General features: G+C 40.7%; 1 protein-coding gene across 12 annotated transcripts in view; it reads left to right on the top strand.

Moving 5' to 3' along the window:
- Nucleotides 1–20360, top strand: part of NCOR1 (nuclear receptor corepressor 1) — a 102770-nt gene that overhangs the window by 73822 nt on the left and 8588 nt on the right. For 5 of the 12 annotated variants that reach the window (XM_054008761.1, XM_054008760.1, XM_054008756.1 and 2 more), the window contains 16 exons: nucleotides 261–429; nucleotides 1827–1970; nucleotides 3466–3549; nucleotides 4127–4383; nucleotides 4773–5133; nucleotides 8691–8915; nucleotides 9804–10013; nucleotides 10247–10396; nucleotides 11072–11233; nucleotides 11671–11836; nucleotides 12759–13258; nucleotides 13891–14019; nucleotides 15193–15350; nucleotides 15610–15833; nucleotides 16318–16455; nucleotides 17334–17479. In XM_054008761.1, coding sequence (XP_053864736.1) covers nucleotides 261–429; nucleotides 1827–1970; nucleotides 3466–3549; nucleotides 4127–4383; nucleotides 4773–5133; nucleotides 8691–8915; nucleotides 9804–10013; nucleotides 10247–10396; nucleotides 11072–11233; nucleotides 11671–11836; nucleotides 12759–13258; nucleotides 13891–14019; nucleotides 15193–15350; nucleotides 15610–15833; nucleotides 16318–16455; nucleotides 17334–17479 — 3223 coding nt within the window. The remainder of the gene's footprint in view (nucleotides 1–260; nucleotides 430–1826; nucleotides 1971–3465; nucleotides 3550–4126; nucleotides 4384–4772; nucleotides 5134–8690; nucleotides 8916–9803; nucleotides 10014–10246; nucleotides 10397–11071; nucleotides 11234–11670; nucleotides 11837–12758; nucleotides 13259–13890; nucleotides 14020–15192; nucleotides 15351–15609; nucleotides 15834–16317; nucleotides 16456–17333; nucleotides 17480–20360) is intronic. The other 7 variants (XM_054008765.1, XM_054008763.1, XM_054008757.1 and 4 more) reach the window with 4 other exon arrangements.

Genomic DNA, 20360 nt, shown 5'->3' with positions numbered 1-20360 from the left:
AAGCTCCAGGTAGCAAAAGAATGCTGTAATATAGCATTCCCCATTGCCATTTAAAAAAAAATCATAAAGTGGCAGTGAAAAATATACTAATCTGCACTAGTGCTAATACTTAAGATACCAGCAATTGTAACTATAATTCCTGATTAAAGGAATCAGGATTATAGGCCTGAAGCTACACTTTTTGTTCTCTAGTGCCAGCTTTTCAGTATCTTGCATATGTATGTTCAGAATTATACTCGATTGATTTGAATTGATTGCAGGGTACACCAGCTTTGTCCCAGTCTGGCATTCCTGCTGATGCATTGCTGAAAGGAACCATCACCCGACTGGCTACCGAAGACAGCAGCCCTGAGAAGTGCCGAGAGGAAGCTGCAGCCAAAGGCCATGTTATTTATGAAGGCAAGAGTGGGCATATCTTATCATATGATAGTAAGTATTTATATATCTGAGTAGTATAACTGGTTCATAGTTAAGATTGCAACTGAGTTTGCTCTTCTAAAATCCACAGATTTGATAGGTTAGGAATCAGTTATTTTTCTATTGTTTTACTATTGTTTTACATATAATTCCATACAAAAACCACTCAGCTAAATAAATGCTAAGATTGCAAAGTCAAGCACTTGAAAGTTAGGAAATGTCAATGAAGGTGGCCTATGCAACCTTAATTCTGCCCCATTGTGCATGTATATTATGACTGTGGTATGTTATGAGATCATGTTTTTCCCCACAGGATGGACAGAGCTGCCTCATTGACTAAGCAGTTCAATATTTGTTTTGTCCTCATCATTCAATATATAACCCCCCATGCATTATTTATTGCACACTATCCAAACCTTTAAATTAAGGTTACCCTAAGCTTTGAATTTCCAGGCTTCTTATTTTTTTTAATTACAATATTATTGTAAGGATTTTTATCTTTAAAATGCAGATATCTTTTCAAACCAACATTTTAACATTGTATGTGTCGGGGGTGGGTGGGTGTTGGAATAATGTATAATAGGTTTTCTTATATAAAGGGACAGTATCCATATATTTAAGCCAAAATTTAAACTGCTTTGACTGTTCTTAATGGAGAAGGCTTTTACAGTTCCTTAATACCCAGTTTTTTATTTTTCCGTTCCACTTGGAAGAATGAAAAAACCCCAAACATGCTATTTTTATAAGACCTACAAAAAACCTGCAGTTTCCCTAGTGGATTTTCAGAAGCAGTCATCAAAGAAGCTGTTCCCATAGCTAACATAACCTCACTGGAGTATTGGATCTAACATAGGCAAACTTTCACAGAGCCTCTCTGAGGTCAATGGGATTCCATGTGGGTTGAGGGGTCCACCTGCCTAATTCAGCTTGCAGTATAGGGATCATAAATTATTAGAATCACCCAGAAAGGTGACCTTGGTGTGATGGGTCTTACACAGTGTATAACTGAAGTAGTTAAAAACTGACACTAGTATTTAATTTCTACATTAGTTTTAAAGAATTAGTTGACAAATGTGAAAATGGCAAAATAACACTTCCTTTAAAGAATAGAGGGTATTATAAACTCTGGAGAGTTAGAGGAAATAAGTTATCTGTTTAACATTAAAATTCAAACTTCAGGTCAAAATATTATAGACAAAAATATTTATTTGCTAAAGTAATACAAGATTTAAGTAGTAAAAGATGAGTGTTAAAAAGGCATATAAATATGTTTGGGTACAGTATTGAAAAGGTAAACATATGTTAAGATAAGTTTTTGGTATCCTGTATCAAAAGGTTCTACTGTGTAATGGATTGCTTGGTTATGTTATGTTCTCACCTTTTCCTTACTACATGTCTGTATAATTCAGCAGCTATTAAGAACATCCGAGAAGGAACCAGGAGTCCAAGGACTGCTCATGAAATCAGTTTAAAGAGAAGTTATGATACGATGGAAGGAAATATAAAACAAGGAATGTCAATGAGGGAGTCTCCAGTGTCTGCACCACTGGAAGGTAAGGAACTATTTTAAATATACCATGTGCCTTAATAACAATTACATTGGGGTAGATCTAAATCAAAAGAGGATGGATATGGAGATAGATATATATATCCTTTTGAAGTCTCCTTTCTCTTCCAGTTTACTCTATATATAGAGTAAACTGGAAGAGAAAGGAGACTTCAAAAGGTAGAAATCAAATCACTGTAACTTGATACTAACAGAGACGTAAAAGCATTTTAGAGCTATTGTTATTGGAGACTATCAGGGCCGGCTCCAGGGTTTTGGCCACCCCAAGCAGCCAAAACAAAACAAGCCGCGATCGCGATCTGCAGCAGCAATTCGGCGGGAGGTCCTTCACTCCCAGGCGGAGTGAGGGACCGTCCGCCAAATTGCCGCCGAATACCTGGACGTGGGGCCCCTCTCCGGAGCGGCTGCCTCAAGCACCTGCTTGAGAAGCTGGTACCTGGAGCTGGCCCTGGAGATGATATAACTAGTATCTACTAATAGCATAGTAGAAGTGGAATAGATAGTAGCAGCAGTACTATTAATACTTCTTGTATTACTTTCTGTTTTGCCTGACATTTATTAATTAAGACTTGTGCAACTGCCAATACTTATTTAACAGAGCATCACTGGATTTTTTTGGTTTGTTGTTAAATGACTGATTTCCTAAACCATGACCCAACCAAGATAGTAATGGTGAAGTGCCTTTAACTTTCCTCTGTGCCTTTTGGGAGTACAAGAGGCAAGGAAACATTCCTCTAAGCACTGTAGAGCCAAGTGGAAGAGACTCCCTACCAGTCACATGAACTCTTTGTTCCCTCTTCATTTAACCTGTAGGGAACATCTGAGTACCTCTTGGTGAGATTGAGAAAAGCAGTTTAAAGAGGATTACAGATTATATCCCAAAAGATTTAATTGCTAGCTTTTAACTTTCTGGTGTGTACTCCTGATTTCTTTGGAGTGGGAGAACCTAAGACAGGTACTGAATGGCAGTCTTACACCACTCTGATCCACTTCTTCTCCACAGCCTATACAGAATTGTACTTTAGAGATCTTGATTTTTAAGTTAAATTTCTCTTTGGCTCTTCAGTTCAGCTTCTTTTAGATGGTCCCCATGTTAAGTCTTTAAAGATAGAATGGAGGTTTTAACCAGTCATTGTTCTGTTTCACATTTCTCCTAAATGTTATGCATCACCAGGTGAGGAGACTGAAATAGAGTGAGTGCAGAAAAAGCAACTACTGTAGTTTGGGAAGTGTTACACTTCTTTTTTCCTAAGACTGGTGTCTTGTATATGTTTAAATACTACAGTAATGGGGTGGGGCATATGCTTCCTGTAAATTTGTTAGGGCAGAGACTGTCTTTGATGTTTGTACAGTGCCTAGCAGAATGGGCCTCGGGCCTCTAGGCACAAGTGCAATGCAGATAGTAAATTATGTGAGTACGTAGCATGTACTTTTATCATTCTTGTATTTAATTCTCTAACTCCGCCAAATAACTTTTTTAGGGTTAATATGCCGTACACTGCCTAGGGGCAGCCCTCATTCAGAACTGAAGGAGAGGACTGTGCTGTCTGGCTCTATAATGCAAGGTAAAGTTTTCGGTAGTATAGGGGCTGACATTAACTTACTGATCCTAGAAGTCTGACTTTCCAAACCCTACCCAGTTGCTGACAATGGTAGCCACCCTAAAGTTAAAACCTTTTAGTAGAGAGATGTGTTTTCCACACAAGCTTCCTGTTAGGCTACTTAATGTACAAAATGTAAGAATTGGTAAACGGGGAGCTATTTTACGTGAGGAAATTTGTAAAATCGAAAAAAGTATATTTAGCATTTTGCATCTTCAGGAAGCATTTGGGGAGGTGTATTGCTGCCTTTGCTTTTAGCATATGAGAGCGTGCTTGACCTATCCAGTGTCCTAAACAATTGTTCAGTACTTTCCCTTATGGCTTTTAGTGGTAAAATTAGTTCATTTAAAAAAAAAAAATACTTTCTAGGTGTCTTTCTATACTGGAGTCTTCTCTGTTCTTTATGTTGGACCCATTTGTAGTGGCAGGTCAAAGTTCCAGTTTGTGATTGGTATTTATAGTTTGCTAAATGTGCAAAAAAATCTTTCAGTGGCTGTTAACATACTAAAGACTTGTTTAATTTATTTTCCTTCCATGCAAGGTACACCAAGAGCAACAGCTGAGAGTTTTGAAGAAGGCCTGAAGTATCCTAAACAGATTAAGAGAGAGTCTCCTCCCATACGGACATTTGAAGGAGCCATAACCAAGGGAAAGCCTTATGATGGAGTCACTACCATTAAAGAAATGGGCCGTTCCATTCATGAAATCCCAAGACAGGACCTTTTAAGCCAAGAAAGTCGCAAGACTCCTGAAATAGTACAAAGTGTAAGGCCAATTATGGAAGGCTCCATTTCTCAGGTAACTATGCAAACCAGTACTGGACTCTTACTACTGCCTTGATACTCGGTGGTAATTCCATTCAGGGTATTTGTTGCATTTAAGAAATATATGTCTCGTTATCCAAAAACAGAGGGTCTGTGTGTTTTTAATTAAGTTTGAAAACATTTTCTCCATCTATTGGTAAAAACCTTGGGATTATATATAATTTTGACAAGAGTGCTGGGCAGTTTGTAGAAGATATAGCAAGTACTGTAGCTCTGTTTGAGATCCAGTTGCATCACATGCCATAAAATTCATGCAAGTATGTAACACAAAAGATTAAAAACAAATTATACGCTGATCTTCTAGCATCAGTGGAAAGTTGGCAGGATTACCTTGGCTGCTGATGGTCTTTTCCTCCTCTCTAGGGTACACCCATAAAATATGAAAGCAACTCCGGCCAGTCTGCTATCAAACACAATGTAAAATCTTTAATCACTGGACCAAGTAAACTGCCCCGTGGAATGCCTCAGCTGGAAATGGTACCGGAAAACGTGAAGGCGGTAGAACGAGCAAAATATGAAGATGTGAAGACTGGGGAGGCTGTACGTTCCCGTCCTACATCGGTGGTCAGCTCTGGCACCTCTGTCCTCAGGTCAACTCTTCATGAAACTCCCAAATCACAATTGAGCCCTGGGATTTATGATGACACCAATGCAAGGAGGACACCTGTGAACTATCAAAGTCCTATGTCCAGGAGTTCACCTATGATGAACAGAGTTACTGAAGGTATGTTATGCTTCCTTGACCAATGTAAGCTGGCCATTTGAAAATCATAACAATTCTTAACATTTCTTATTTCTGTAGATTGAGCACTGTTTGGGTAAAGCATACAAGGACATTTGCTTTTTTAAAAAATAGGTTATTGAATTTATTTATAGAACATTTCACTCTGTTCTTAAGTACTGTCATAGTTCTGTTCGATTTGGGTTGCAAGCCAAGAAGAGGAATGTTCTAAAAAACCCAACATTAATTTAAATTAAATAATGAAAACCTTTCTGTTCACACTGAGTTTTGTGACCCTCCCACAGTGTTAATCTTGGGCCTCAACACCTTAGAATGTGCCTTGTGCTTATTATTCTTAGCAATGTTGATGTAGGTGTACATTCACTACAATAAAGGTTCAGTCTTTCCCTCTGTGACCCTTTTTGCTTTTATAATGCTGTTGATCCCAAGGAACTGAAAATGTCTCAGTTGAACTTACCACCACCTCTGTAAGGTAAGCATTATAGCTATTTTACAGAGGGTAAGATGAAACATAAAGATGTTAGTGACTTGTCCAAGACCACACAATACATTTGTGATAAGGCAGGGAGTTAAAGCCACCGGAGTTCTGACTCCTAGGGTGAAATCCTAGCCCCATTGAAATCAATGGTAAAACTAATATCTTTATTTTTCATTAGTGTAGTTGGACAAGGTTACATAAATAGATTATGTAATAACATAGGTACATCATGTACTCTGCCTGATAGTTTAGTTTTTCATATTACTTCACATACTCATTCTTACCAATGACTTTTTTGGCAATTCCACAGAAGTAAGTTTTTAGGAGGGGTTTGAAAGAGAGCTGGGGTCTGGAGAATAAGTACCAAAGAAAAACCAAATCAGACTAGTATGGAAGGTACATTTAAAACCATGAAAGGTATTTTGCTGCCGGTAAAATGTGGATCTCTGTTAGGCCATGGTTTACACTGACTTGGAAGACCACTTTCTCACCATTCTAGCAAAATCTTTTTAAGCACAGTTTAACAGAAAGCTGGTCATATTAGCCAGTGTCCTTGCTAGGTTGGTTGTCATAGCCTATTAATGGTTTGTTTTGTAGCGTCACAAATTTTAAATGTCTTGTACTGTGTGCCAAGTAATGTTTAAGTAATAGTTTGGCTTGCAGGCTATAGCTTTCTAACTTAATTACATTCACAAACACATGGGACCCCCAGCACAACTTGCAGCCTGTGTGTTTAAAAAAGAAAAGCTAGTAAAAGGTTATAGACTTGGAAATAACTTTGAAAAAGCCACTATGCTCAGAAGTGTGTTTTTTTTCTTGGCTGAAATCAATTTTGATATCCGTGACCCCCTTTGCTTAAGAGATGGTTAAGGCCATTACCAGGCTCTCCATACAAAACCTGTTTCTTTTCTAAGCTAAACACCTTGTCAGTTCTCATCTGCTTTAATTGTCAGGCATCAGAATAAAAGTAGTTTTGTAAAGATATCTTAGAACAGCTAGATTTCTTCTAGCAGGGAGGGCTGAGATGCCCAGTCTCCAGCTAGGCAACTACTGTCAGTTTCTTCCACAATCATCTACTCATTGGAGAAATTGCATTCCCAGCATTCTCTGTTTCTCTCTCTCTCTCTCTCTCTCTCTCAGAATGCATTTCTTGAGCAGGTCTTTAATATCACTTTTCTTTGCATTCAAATTGCTCCTGATGATCCGATTCTGCCACAGCACTTACAAGAAATTAGCCCAATAGCTACATAAAGAATCAGGTAGAGGGAATAGCTGGAACTCACTTGTGTGCCATTCGTTACTTGGCCACACTCCTTGCTTGTTGTATCTGGTTCTCCCACTCTGCATGTCTTTTGTCTTTCATACTGTAAGCTCTAGAGGGCAAAGACTCTTGGGTCTGGAAAGCACCCAGTATGTTTTGGGTGCTGTGTCTATGTTCATAATAATACTGAATTCTGAGCCAATTGCATAGGATGTTGTTTCTTCTTTTCAAGCATTTAAATATGAATTAATTCCAGGAAAAGTCAAAAAACACCTTAACATACAAATTAGCCTAGTCTACCTAAACCACGCCTAATAGCCATTGTTTAATATATAGTACAGAGGTTGCAGCTAAATAAGTTTGTTTAAAATAAACAAAACATTATTTTGTTTTCAATAATTTACGTGTATATTCAGTGTTAAATATTTAGAAACACTGTCATGTAGTCTTCCCCAAAACTTGACATAGCTCTAAAATTGTAATTTTGGTAAAGGAATGCCTTTAGGATTACATATTTTAAAATACCTCTTTCAAATCATGAAGGTTTAAAAAAAAAAAAAAAAAAACTTCAGGACTGCTGCTTTGTAGAAACAGGTTGAGCCATATTGTTAGATGTTTGGTGACATTTCTATACATATGTCACCAAATCAATCTGAGGTATATCCCATTTTGTTCCTAAAATACAAGGGTGGGGGGAGGAATGGGTTTTGTCCAGTGGAAATATTTTCAAGCATCTAGTAGAGAATTTCAATAATGAAGTATTATTTTAAAGAAAGTATTAATTTTTGGAGGGAGGAAAGGGGGAGGGTACTATAGCAGCACTACTTAATGCCTTGGCACTTGGTAAAATAAGACGTATGTAAATCCAGTACAGTTTTGTATTGCTCTGTTCTGTCTGAAAATCCCAACTTAGTTTTGGAATTGAATTTTCCAAGTTTTTACCATGGCTAAATTTTAAAATCTTTATTCTTTTGGGCAAATTGTTAGTCTCATTCTGTTTGGGACATATCACTTCTCTTCAATGAAAGTAAATGTTATGTTTCCTCAGAAGAAGTTTAGCTGTCTTTTCTTTTTGACATAGTTGAGCAATTTCACTGGCTTTTGTTGAAGTTTTCCTTTTCAGGTTCCCAGAGCTATACCCACGAGAGCCTCAGATTATCAAAAAATACCACCACCATCACCACTACCACTCACATCCGAAACAAAAAAAGGGCAATTATATCAAGTCATTACATGAGCCAACCTGTGTTTGTTTTTGTCAAGTCAGTTCACTCTTTCTGTGTAAATTGAATTTTGGTGACTCTTAGGATGAGAGCCTGAGGCTTTTGTTTATCTACAGGCATCAGACAGATCAGGACTGTGCAGGGTGGACTGTTCAGCATTCCACCTCTGTTCAAATTTCTACCACTAAACTTTCGCCCAAGGCAAACATACTTTTATAGAGGTAGGAGGTAATTCAGTCTCAACTCGTACTTTATACTGGGTCACTTCAAAGGTGTTTCTTCAGGGAGTGTGGATTGTTTGAATATGGACTATTACTCACTTAAGGCACTAAAATATCTGGATGATGGAGCTGGTATGTTAATCTGAAAGGCTACCTAGTAGCATCCTTCTGAACTAATTTAGTCACTAACTTCTGTTTCCACAAATTGTTCTAGATGTGTAAGGTGTTTTCTGACTGGTGTACTATTGTGCAGGAGTCTGAAGTCATGTCATGTCTGATCTCTCTTTGAGCTAATTCACATTTACAGCTTCACCAACTATCAGGAGTGTATTTCTTACAAGTGTTTTTTTTTCTAGCTGGAATATCTTCTGGGAAGCCTGCTAATCATGAAAGGAAAACCACACTTACCCCAACGCAGAGAGAGAGCGTACCAGCGAAATCTCCAGTCCCAGGGGTCGATCCCGTAGTAACTCACAGTCCGTTTGACTCCCATCATAGAGGCTCTACTCCAGAAGTCTACAGGAGCCATCTCCCCCCTCATTTAGATTCAGCCATGCAATTTCACAGGGCTCTGGATCCTGGTAAATGCGTTTTGTTGTTTTCCTTTTCAGTCCTGTGGTCTTCAGTAATATACAGAAAAGAGTGTGTATTAAAAGCAAAGGTCAGTGGAGCCACCATTAAAAAGTTCTTTACTATGAGCTATACCTTGTGCCCAACACTCTAAGAGGCCTTTTCTGGTTTGTTTTAATCAAAATATTCTTAAAGTATTCCTAGGTTAATACTACATTTTCTCTCCATTAGAACAAAATGTTTTTCCCTTTCCATTTCAAAGATCTTATAGAAGAATCTGTCAAATTATCTCCTTTGTGTTTATCAAAAATGGGAGATGTTCAGAGGATATTTTTAAGTAAAGTATTTGTTAAAAGAATGACAGGCATCCAAGAAAAACATACCCTGGGGGATTAAACAAAAGCATGGTGAGTGTTTTGTGAGTGAAACACTCTCTAATTCAGAGATTACCAGGTTGTACATTGTTTTGCCCTTAGAATCCACTCTGATGGTATTGAAAACAGGAAATTGATTTGTAACTCAAAGATCAATCCACTTCCACTGATTATCCTTTATCCTGTATTTTTCCTTCTATTATCCTGTATTTCTCATTATCCTATGTGGATATTTCAGTGCTTTGCTTCTAAGGAACATTAGGATTTACATTCACAGTTTCCCCTCATGGTTTTTTCCATAAAGCAGACTTCTTCAGTCTGGATTGCTTAAGTAGCTAAGTATGAGAACATATGTTCTCAATGGAACATCGGCACTGAAAAGACTAGTTTTGATTCTGTCAGAGCTGGCCCTGGAGGATTGGCAACCCTTTTTTAAAATATTTCTTAAGCTTTAATAACTACAGATTCCAAACTCTTCCTCTACTGCACACTAAACTTTCCTTTATTTTTTTTTCTCATTCTCAGCTGCTGCTGCATACCTGTTCCAAAGACAGCTTTCACCTACCCCAGGTTACCCAAGTCAGTATCAACTTTATGCAATGGAGAACACACGGCAGACAATCCTAAATGACTATATTACCTCACAGCAGATGCAGGTTAATTTACGTCCTGATGTAACCAGAGGTCTATCTCCTAGAGAGCAAACTTTAGCTCTCCCATATGCAGGAGCCAGAGGTATGTCTGCCTCCTCCAGGCTTTCTTTGGAATATGTTTTGGAGGGTGGAGTTTGATATATAAATGGTTGCATTTCAAAACTGGTCTCTGCATATGCAAAGCAAAACTCTGTATAACACTAGTAGAAAGCCTAGATGCATATTTCCTTTTGTTTGTTTGTTTGTTTTTTTTAAGTAATTGTAAATTGTTGAGATTGGGGAGTATATCCTAACTCCATTATAACTTTTGAACAGGAATTATTGACCTGAACAATATGGCTCCCACTATCTTAGTCCCTCATCCAGGAGGAACAAGTACCCCTCCAATGGAGAGAATCACTTATATCCCTGGCACCCAGCTCACATTCCCTCCGAGACCTTACAACCCTGCATCTATGTCACCAGGTAAGAGTCTGATTGTTCTGTATTATCCCTAATCCATTGACATTCTAGAATAGTGACCCTCTCTATCCACTAGTCACTGGATAAGTGTCTTGCTGCTGTTTCAATAGCTAACCCCGTGCCATTCACTTTGGGTGATAGGAGAGATGATTGTTAACTTTATTGCTTCAGTAGCAGCCAAAGGTACCCAAGACCGGATCAGGGCCCCATTGTGATAGGTTTTGTATATATCTGCTGGAAGCCCTGAAGAAGAGAAAATAATTAGAAAAACAAAAAGTTTGATGTTTTTGTTAAATACAGTGGGCCAAATTCTGTCATCTGATACATGGGCCCATTAATTTCTGTTCGAGGGTGGAATTTGGATAGGAATCTGGCATAGGATAGAATCCTGTTATCTGCCAGCTCGATAGCTCCTATCACCATGTATTAAAGCAATGCAGTGACTTGGGAAGGTTGTTTCCCAGCCCCGCCTCTCACAGTGAATTTTAGGGTTCAACCATCATACTCCAGTATGTAATTCTCAATGGAATCAAAGAGGTTTTGGGCATTCGTAAATATTCTTTTCTGGCTTCAACTTACATCCAGTGTGTGTCAAGTAATACACACTGAGCTTTTCAGTGTTTGTCTTACGCTTTTCATTGCTGTGTGAAGCACTTCTATCTCCTGTGCATCTTATAGGACACCCTACGCATCTGGCTGCGTCTGCAGCTGCCAACGCTGAGAGGGAGCGGGAGAGGGAACGGGAGAAGGAGCGAGAGAGGGAACGTGAAAGGGAGCGGGAGAGAGAACGAGAGAGGGAGAGAATCACTGCAGTCCCTGCTGAGCACTACCTTCGGCCTGGTGAGTGTACATTGCCACATTGGGATCAGTTAGCACTTTTGTTTTGACTTCTAAAAAATAAAACAGTGCTGTGTAACCTATTGTTAGCATAATCTAAATGGGCGATTCCTAAGATATGGAGGTTTTGCTGCAATTGACAGTGGTAGGTAGTATATAACGGAAGATAAAAAGAACAATGATGCAGAATCTGGAGGATGGAATCAGTCCTGTCCCAATTGGCATTTCACTCTGTGCAATGCAGATTGGAGGATGCTGTTCTTCAGAAAGCTTTAAATATTGTCTGTGCCTGACAGCAGCGTAGACATGTGAAAAAGGGTGTGGAGGAGGCGCTAGCATTATGGTACTTGCTTGTGCATTGTTATATACACACTTATTACACGTTATAACAGACTGTATATTCCCCCCCCTCCCCCACTAACTTTCTCCACACACTTAAGGTACAGAGCAGCCTGGCAGACCTGGCAGTCATGGATACGTTCGCTCACCGTCTCCTTCTGTTAGAACCCAAGAGAACATGCTGCAGCAAAGGCCCAGTATTTTCCAAGGAACCAATGGGACAAGTGTAATTACCCCTCTGGATCCTGCTGCTCAGCTACGCATCATGTACGTTTCTTAAACTCCTGTTACAAAGAAATATGTTCTGGGATTAAGCTCGTTACTAAATGTGTTTACTTTGCATGAAAAATAGTAGAGACCAGAAGTTACCACTGACTGCTAGGTCTTTGGCCTATGGGAAATGACTTAAGGCAGGGGCAGGCAAACTTTTTGGCCTGAGGGCTGCATCGGGTTTCATAAATTGTATGGAGGGCCGGTTGGTGGGGGGGAGTCGTGGCCTGGCCCCCACCTCCTATCTGTCGTCCCTGACCCCTCCCATCCCCCTCAGACTCCTGCCCCATCCAACCCACCCTGTTCCCTAACGGCACCTCTGGGACCCCTGCCCCATCCACACCTCCCCGCTCCCTATCCCCTGACCACTCCCGGACCCTTGCTGGCCCATCCAACCCCCCCCCTCCCCCCGAACTCCCCTGCCCTCTATCCTACACACACACACTCCCCCCACTCTCTGCCCCCTTACCGCGCTGCCTGGAGCACCGGTGGCTGGCGGCGCTACAGCTGCGCCGCCCAGCTGGAGCCGGGCCACACCACCACCATGCAGCACAGAGCACCGGGTCAGGCCGGGCTCTGCAGCTGCGCTGCCCCAAGAGCTCCCAGCCCCGCCACCCAGAGCATTGCGCCGGTGGCGGTGCGAGTGAGCTGAGGCTACGGGGGAGGGAAAACAGCGGGGGAGGGAAACCAGCAGGGGGGGCCGGGGGTGAGCCTCCTGGGTCAGGAGCTCAGGGGCAGGGCAGGACAGTCCCACTTGCCAGATGTGGCCCGCGGGCCGTAGCTTGCCCACTTCTGACTTAAGGGATAGGTGTTAACATCACAAAAGCTGTACTTTGTGGGAAGCCTTGAAGAGCCAGCTGAAATCATTGAATTGCTGTTGTATGATCTAATGCAAGTGATTTTTTATATTTGCTAACAGGCAGCTCACGCCTGGAGCCCCCTCCATAACTCCTGGGTTGCCTGCTTCCCGTTACAACACTGCTGCTGATGCCCTAGCTGCATTGGTGGATGCTGCAGCCTCTGCTCCTCAGATGGAAATTGTCAAAGCAAAAGAGCACAAGCATGAAGGAACTAGAGTAGAAGAGAACATGGGGCGCAGGTCAACGGTGGTTAGTGAACAGCAGCAACAGATGGAGCAGAAAACACTGGAAGCAGAAAAGAGGTCTGTTCAGTGCCCGTACACATCGGCAGCTTTTTCCAGTGGCAAGTCCCAGGGTCCGTCTTCATCGGTAGTTTATTCAGAGGCTGGTAAAGACAAAGGGCATCCTCCTAAATCCCGGTACGAGGAAGAGTTAAGGACTCGTGGGAAGACCACCATTACTGCTGCTAACTTCATAGATGTGATCATCACTCGGCAGATTGCTTCAGACAAGGATGCACGGGATCGGGGCTCACAAAGTTCAGATTCTTCTAGCAGTTGTATGTGTCTTCTCTCTTAATTTCTATTCCCTCATGTGCTCTTTTCATTTCACTTGCTATGTTGGCCATTAAGGAGATGGCACATCTGAATAGATTTGTTTTATCCTGTTGCTACTTATGCAGTGCAAGCTCTGTACCGTCTTCCCTTTTATATAATTGACAGCTGCTTGACGTGAAATAAAACAATACTAATTTATACAGTGCTGTAGCTATGCATAGCACTTTTCAGCCAAACACAGTTTTTCATAAGAACCTTGTGATGCTCAGTGCAAAACTCACAATCACCTGTATCGTGAAAGTTCAGAGTATATGCTATGGAAGTCTTAGATGTAGAAGGGGATGGCTCTCTTGAATAACAGAAAAACAAAACTAACCACGCTACAGATCACAAGATACTTCCTAAAAATAATAGCTTTCCGTTTGTAGTAGTAAATGCATTATGAAAATGAGGAGAAAATGCTTATTTAAATGCTCAAATAGGTTTGCCCAGTCGTGAAAATAAAATAGATTCCCTACATTAAAAATGTTGATTAAGATTTATTGGCTCTTAATATTAACTCTTAATATTAAGGTTTCACACTTACACAAATTTGCATTTTATTTAAAAACATCTCTGCTGTTTGAACTCCTAGTATCTTCCCACCGATATGAAGCACCTGGAGATGCCATTGAGGTGATTAGCCCTGCAAATTCACCTGTACCTCCCCAAGAAAAACTACAACCCTATCAACAAGAGGCACCCAAACCAAGCCAGGCAGAAAGTAAGTCTGTTTCTTTGTAGATAAAAAAATTATGTCCAAGTATCTTAAATATATATTCCCTTTTGAACAGTTGCTATGAACTCATACACTTATGTATATAAAGTACATTAGCAGCCTTATAGTTGCAACTAAAAGCACTCTTGAATCTTCAGAAGCTTTTTCTAGAGCATGTACTTAATTGTGATCTGTGAAAAGTGGGGAAATTTGATTAAATTTATTGAAAATGCAATAATGATACTTAGCACTCACCAGTTATACCTCACTACGCCTAAGAGGTTGGGTGCATTATTCGCATTTTGCATATGGAGAAAATGAGGTAAATTAGGTTGACTTGATCAGACCTACAACTAGTCTGAGACGGCGCCAGAATTAGAATTTGAGAATTTCTGATTTCTAGACCCGTGCTTAATTCACTAGACCAGTGTTTTTCACTCTCTGGTCTGAGAACCCCTGGAGGTCCGCAGACTATGTCTTAGGGGTCCGTGAAATGTTGTCATTACCATAGAACAGTGTTTTTCAAGCTATGGTCCGCAGACTATGTGTAAGATTTCCAAAGGGGTCTGCACCTCCATTTTGAAATTTTATTGGGGTCTGCAAATGAAAAAAGGTTGAAAACCACTGCCCTCAACTGTGCTGCTTCTTATTGTAATATGCTCTGATTTAGAATTAACAGGAAAAAAATGCTTCTGTTAAGTTATAAAAAGTACTTAAAAATATGAGTGTATTGGTGGTTGGTGCAAACACTTACATTTTGGTGAAAGAGACTGAGGTGCAAGGTTATGTCAGCTCAGTTTGCTGTCGAAGTACAGTGAAATTAAATCATTCAATGCTATTGTAGACTAGTACTTTCTGTTGCCCCTTTGAGTCAAAGGGTCTAAATCAGTGGTTCTCAATCCGCGGGCTGCTTGTGGCCCAATCAGCAAACAGCTATGGCCCATGTGATATCGTCAGGGTCATACAGGTAGTATATATAGTATGTGGATGCGTCCCACTGGTCTAAATACTAAGGAAAGAAAGCTATATTAGACAAACTACTTAAAATTTCATGCAGAAATGTTTAATATATCTCTTTGAGAGTTTTTTGAATATTTATAAAGCTTAAACTTCAGAAATATCTTCTTAGAGTGATATGCTTCATTTTTTTTTCTCCCTTTTTTTTTTTTTGGAAACTAGGTGATCCCAACAGGCAGTATGAAGGTCCAGTTCACCGATACAGGACACAACAGGAATCTCCTTCTCCACAGCAGCCTCCACTGCCTTCCTCTCAGGCAGAGGGGATCGGACACGTACCTAGGACCCATCGTCTGATCACACTTGCTGACCATATCTGTGTAGGTTAATTTTGCAAGTAACTTTGGGATTGATTTATATTTTCAAAACATGGAAACACTACATTTTATTTGAGAGTTATAATATGTTACAGTGTTGGTAGTGAAACCATGACATGTTACATAATCACATGACTGAAGTTCAGATTGTCTTGTGTTTGGTGCGTGTGATGCCAATTGCATTTGTTCCTAAAATGAGATAGTGCAGGCCAAATGTTTGACCAATCTTTTTTTTGTCCCCCCCTCCTTCCCCCCCAACCAGCAAATTATTACACAAGACTTTGCTAGAAACCAAGCGGCCTCACAGGCATCCCTGCAGCCTCCGACTAGTACATTCCAGAACTCTGCTCCTGCTTCAGCTGCTACCCCTACTCGGGCAAAGGCTTCAAACCGCTACAGCCCCGAGTCGCAGTCACAGTCTGTTCACCATCAACGGCCAAGTGCCAGAGTGTCTCCTGAAAATCTCTCTGACAAATCCAGAGCAAGGTGAAGTGGTGGTTTTTTTGGTTTGACTGTAAATTCAACCAATGCCTGCATAAGTAGCCAATAAAAATTAACAGTGGATTAGGCTTAATTGATTTGAAATAGGTTTATCCTTCAACCTTTCTTAGCTGTCCGAAGGCAACTTACATTTTATGTCTACTTTCTTCAACAAATAGAAGGAATATATGGCTTAACTTTCTAACAGTGTAGTAAGGAAAATGAAAAATACTCACTGGTGCTGCATTGTAGATTATAGCCATCTCCATGTTTATACTAGATCTCCAAGCTTTGAGGGAAGGAAGAGACATAAACACGTAGAGCTAATAGAAATTAATCATTTATGTGGATAGTCTGAAGTCTTGTGTTTCTGTAATATCTTTCATCCCAAAGGATACCATAGACTTAAATGATATATAAGCAATAGAGTTGATCTTTGATTACTGGTTACACATCTGAAAAGTACCTCTCCTTTGTATTAAAAATTTAGACCTGGGAAGTCCCCAGAGAGAAGTCATGTCTCTTCAGAACCCTATGAGCCAATCTCACCGCCTCAGGTCCCAGTTGTACATGAGAAACAAGACAATATTCTATTGCTTTCCCAAAGAAATGAGTCTGCTGAACAGAGGTATGTCTGAAAATTGAACTTACTATATCTTAACCTGTATCTCTGAGTGGTCAGCAGCAGCTCTGATCTCTGAAGTGAGGCACTATTGTCTAATGGCAAGAGCAGTGTAGTAGGAGTCAAGACCTGTAAATTCTGTTCCTGATTTTGCTACTGTGGGCAAGTCACTTAGCCGCTCTGTCTACCCTATTTACAGATGGGTGTGTACCTACCTACTTCCAAGAGATGTTTAAATTCACTGTATGTAAAGCACTTTGAGAGGCATGGGTGAAAGATCCCATATGTGCAAACCACCTTTCATAATACAATCTTTGGGTTTCTCATTGCAACCAATGTGTTTTTAAAGAATCAACTGGTTGAGGCCCCAGAGTGGTGAAAATTCTTGGAAAATTGAATCTCCTCTTAACTTTCAGAGGCAACCTGGTTGAGTGGCTGGGGCAGGACTAAGAGTCAGGAGCCTTGAGTTCTGTTCCTGACTCTGGCACTGACCTTGTGTGCGTCACTTAACCACTTTATGCTTCAGATTCTCTGTTAGTATAATAGAAATATTGATACATTGTCAATTGCTTTAAGATATACTTTAAGATCAAATGCATTGAGGTGGTGATAGTGATTATGCTCTTGGCAAGTCATCAGTCTGGCACTCACTTGGGCAAAGTTTGGGTGTCCCTAAGGTAATGGAGACAGTAGTTGTGTATAGATCTATGGGGTATATAGCTATTCTGTATAAAATTGCTGATTTGGGGGGGCGGGGGGAGTTAGAAAATACGTTGAATTTGGGCCCCTGGTGTAAACTCATGCCAGAGTTTAGAAGTGATGGGAAGGTTTTTAAAGCAATGCATGTTGATGTGTAGTTCATCTTTGACACATGTTGGTCTCAGCAGGACTGACTCTCGCTCTCCAGGGAGTATAAGTTACCTGCCTTCATTTTTCACCAAGCTTGAGAACACCTCTCCAATGGTGAAGTCCAAGAAACAGGAGATATTTCGTAAGTTGAACTCCTCTGGTGGAGGTGACTCTGACATGGGTAAGTGGGACTTCACTTTCTCATTGCATTTTCTAACGTAGGGTATCCTTGGATTGCAATAAAGCAAAGCCGAACCCAGTCCTGTTTCAAATACTTTTAATTTTATTTAGTGTTCTGCTTAAAAAAATTACTACCAAACACTTGGAAGTTTTGCCATATATATTTTGCTCTTGTATATAGGAGTTTATTTTACAATTACAAGGTTAATATTTTGTTTGTGAGAGGGAAACATCTTCTGTAAACTAAGGGCAAGCATTTTATTTTGGAGTCAGGAAACGTTGGGCAAAAACCTGCACTCTTATCCATGTATGATTTATTGGGTTTTCCATTTGATGTATAAGATATGTAAACATAAGCTTGCATATGTGTTTTCTGCTGAAGAGGTGTCATGCTGCCGGAGGGGCTTCAAAGACTCCTTTTTGTTGTTGTTTGCTCTTGTAATTATGGGTGTCAGTACGGCAACCTCTACACCACAAATAAGTTGCATATAGTTTTGGAAGCAGATATCAATGTGGTGGAACATGTTACTAGCACCATATTGTACTTTCCTGAATAAACTTATTCCAGCAAAATGGGGATTTCAGTTAGCAGTAAAGAGAATTTAATTTGGCTCCTAACCCTTTAATGACAAGTTTCAGAGTAACAGCCGTGTTAGTCTGTATCCGCAAAAAGAAGAACAGGAGTACTTGTGGCACCTTAGAGACTAACAAATTTATTAGAGCATAAGCTTTCGTGGACTACAGCCCACTTCTTCGGATGCATATAGAATGGAACATATATTGAGGAGATATATATACACACATACAGAGAGCATAAACAGGTGGGAGTTGTCTTACTAACTCTGAGAGGCCAATTAATTAAGAGAAAAAAAAAAAAAAAAAAAAAACTTTTGAAGTGATAATCAAGCTAGCCGAGTACAGACAGTGTGATAAGAAGTGTGAGAATACTTACAAGGGGAGATAGTCAACGTTTGTAATGGCTCAGCCATTCCCAGTCCTTATTCAAACCGGAGTTAATTGTGTCTAGTTTGCATATCAATTCTAGCTCTGCAGTCTCTCTTTGGAGTCTGTTTTTGAAGTTTTTGAAGTCCCTCCAGACCCATGAATATGATACAGTTCTGCGGTGACCTAGAATCCTACTTTCGACGTCTCCGACTCAAAGAATATTTCCAACATACCTCTGAACAGCATACTAACCCACAGAATCCTCCCTACCAGCACTACAAAAAAAAGGATTCTGCATGGACTCCTCCGGACGGTCGAAACAACAGACTGGATTTCTACATAGATTGCTTCCGTCGACGTGCAAAGGCTGAAATTGTGGAAAAGCAACATCACTTGCCACATAACCTCAGCCATGCTGAACACAACGCCATCTACAGCCTCAGAAACAACCCTGACATCATAATCAAAAAGGCTGACAAAGGAGGTGCTGTCGTCATCATGAATAAATTGGAATATGACCAGGAGGCTGCTAGACAGCTCTCTAACACCACATTCTACAGGCCATTATCCTCTGATCCCACTGAAGATTACCTAAAGAAACTACACCATCTGCTAAAAAAACTCCCTGACAAAGCACAGGAACAAATCCGTACAGACACATGCCTAGAACCCCGACCAGGGGTATTCTATTTGCTACCCAAGATCCATAAACCTGGATATCCTGGACGCCCCATCATCTCAGGCATTGGCACCCTAACATCAGGCTTGTCTGGTTATGTAGACTCTGTCCTAAGACCCTACGCTACCAGCACTCCCAGCTATCTTCGAGACACCACTGACTTCCTGAGGAAACTACAATCCATCGGTGATCTTCCAGAAAACACCATCCTGGCCACTATGGACGTAGAAGCCCTCTACACCAATATTCCACACAAAGATGGACTACAAGCTATCAGGAACAGTATCCCTGATAATGTCACAGCTAACCTGGTGGCTGAACTTTGTGATTTTGTCCTCACCCACAACTATTTCACATTTGGGGACAATATATACCTTCAAGTCAGCGGCACTGCTATGGGTACCCGCATGGCCCCACAATATGCCAACATTTTTATGGCTGACTTAGAACAACGCTTCCTTAGCTCTCGTCCCCTAACGCCCCTACTCTACTTGCGCTACATTGATGACATCTTCATCATCTGGACCCATGGAAAAGAAGCCCTTGAGGAATTTCACCATGATTTCAATAATTTCCATCCCACCATCAACCTCAGCCTAGATCAATCCACACAAGCGGTCCATTTCCTGGACACTACTGTGCTAATAAGCGATGGTCACATCAATACCACCCTATACCGGAAACCTACTGACCGCTACACTTACCTACATGCCTCCAGCTTCCATCCAGGACACACCACACGATCCATTGTCTACAGCCAAGCTCTAAGATATAACCGCATTTGCTCCAATCCCTCGGATAGAGACAAGCACCTACAAAATCTCTATCAAGCATTCTTAAAACTACAATACCCACCTGCTGAAGTGAAAAAACAGATTGACAGAGCCAGACGAGTACCCAGAAGTCACCTCCTACAAGACAGGCCCAACAAAGAAAATAACAGAACACCATTAGCTGTCACCTTCAGCCCCCAACTAAAACCTCTCCAGCGCATCATCAGAGATCTACAACCTATCCTGAAAGATGATCCTTTACTCTCACAGATCTTGGGAGACAGACCTGTCCTCGCTTACAGACAACCCCCCAACCTAAAGCAAATACTCACCAGCAACCACACATCACTGAACAAAACCACTAACCCAGGAACCTATCCTTGTAACAAACCCCGATGCCAACTCTGTCCACATATCTATTCAAGTGACATCATCATAGGACCTAATCACATCAGCCATACCATCAGGGGCTCGTTCACCTGCAC

This window comes from Malaclemys terrapin, chromosome 18 (assembly GCF_027887155.1).
Source record: "Malaclemys terrapin pileata isolate rMalTer1 chromosome 18, rMalTer1.hap1, whole genome shotgun sequence".
NCBI lineage: Eukaryota > Metazoa > Chordata > Testudines > Emydidae > Malaclemys > Malaclemys terrapin.
The sequence above is the reverse complement of the archived record's forward strand: the minus strand, read 5'-3'. Positions and strand labels throughout refer to the sequence as shown.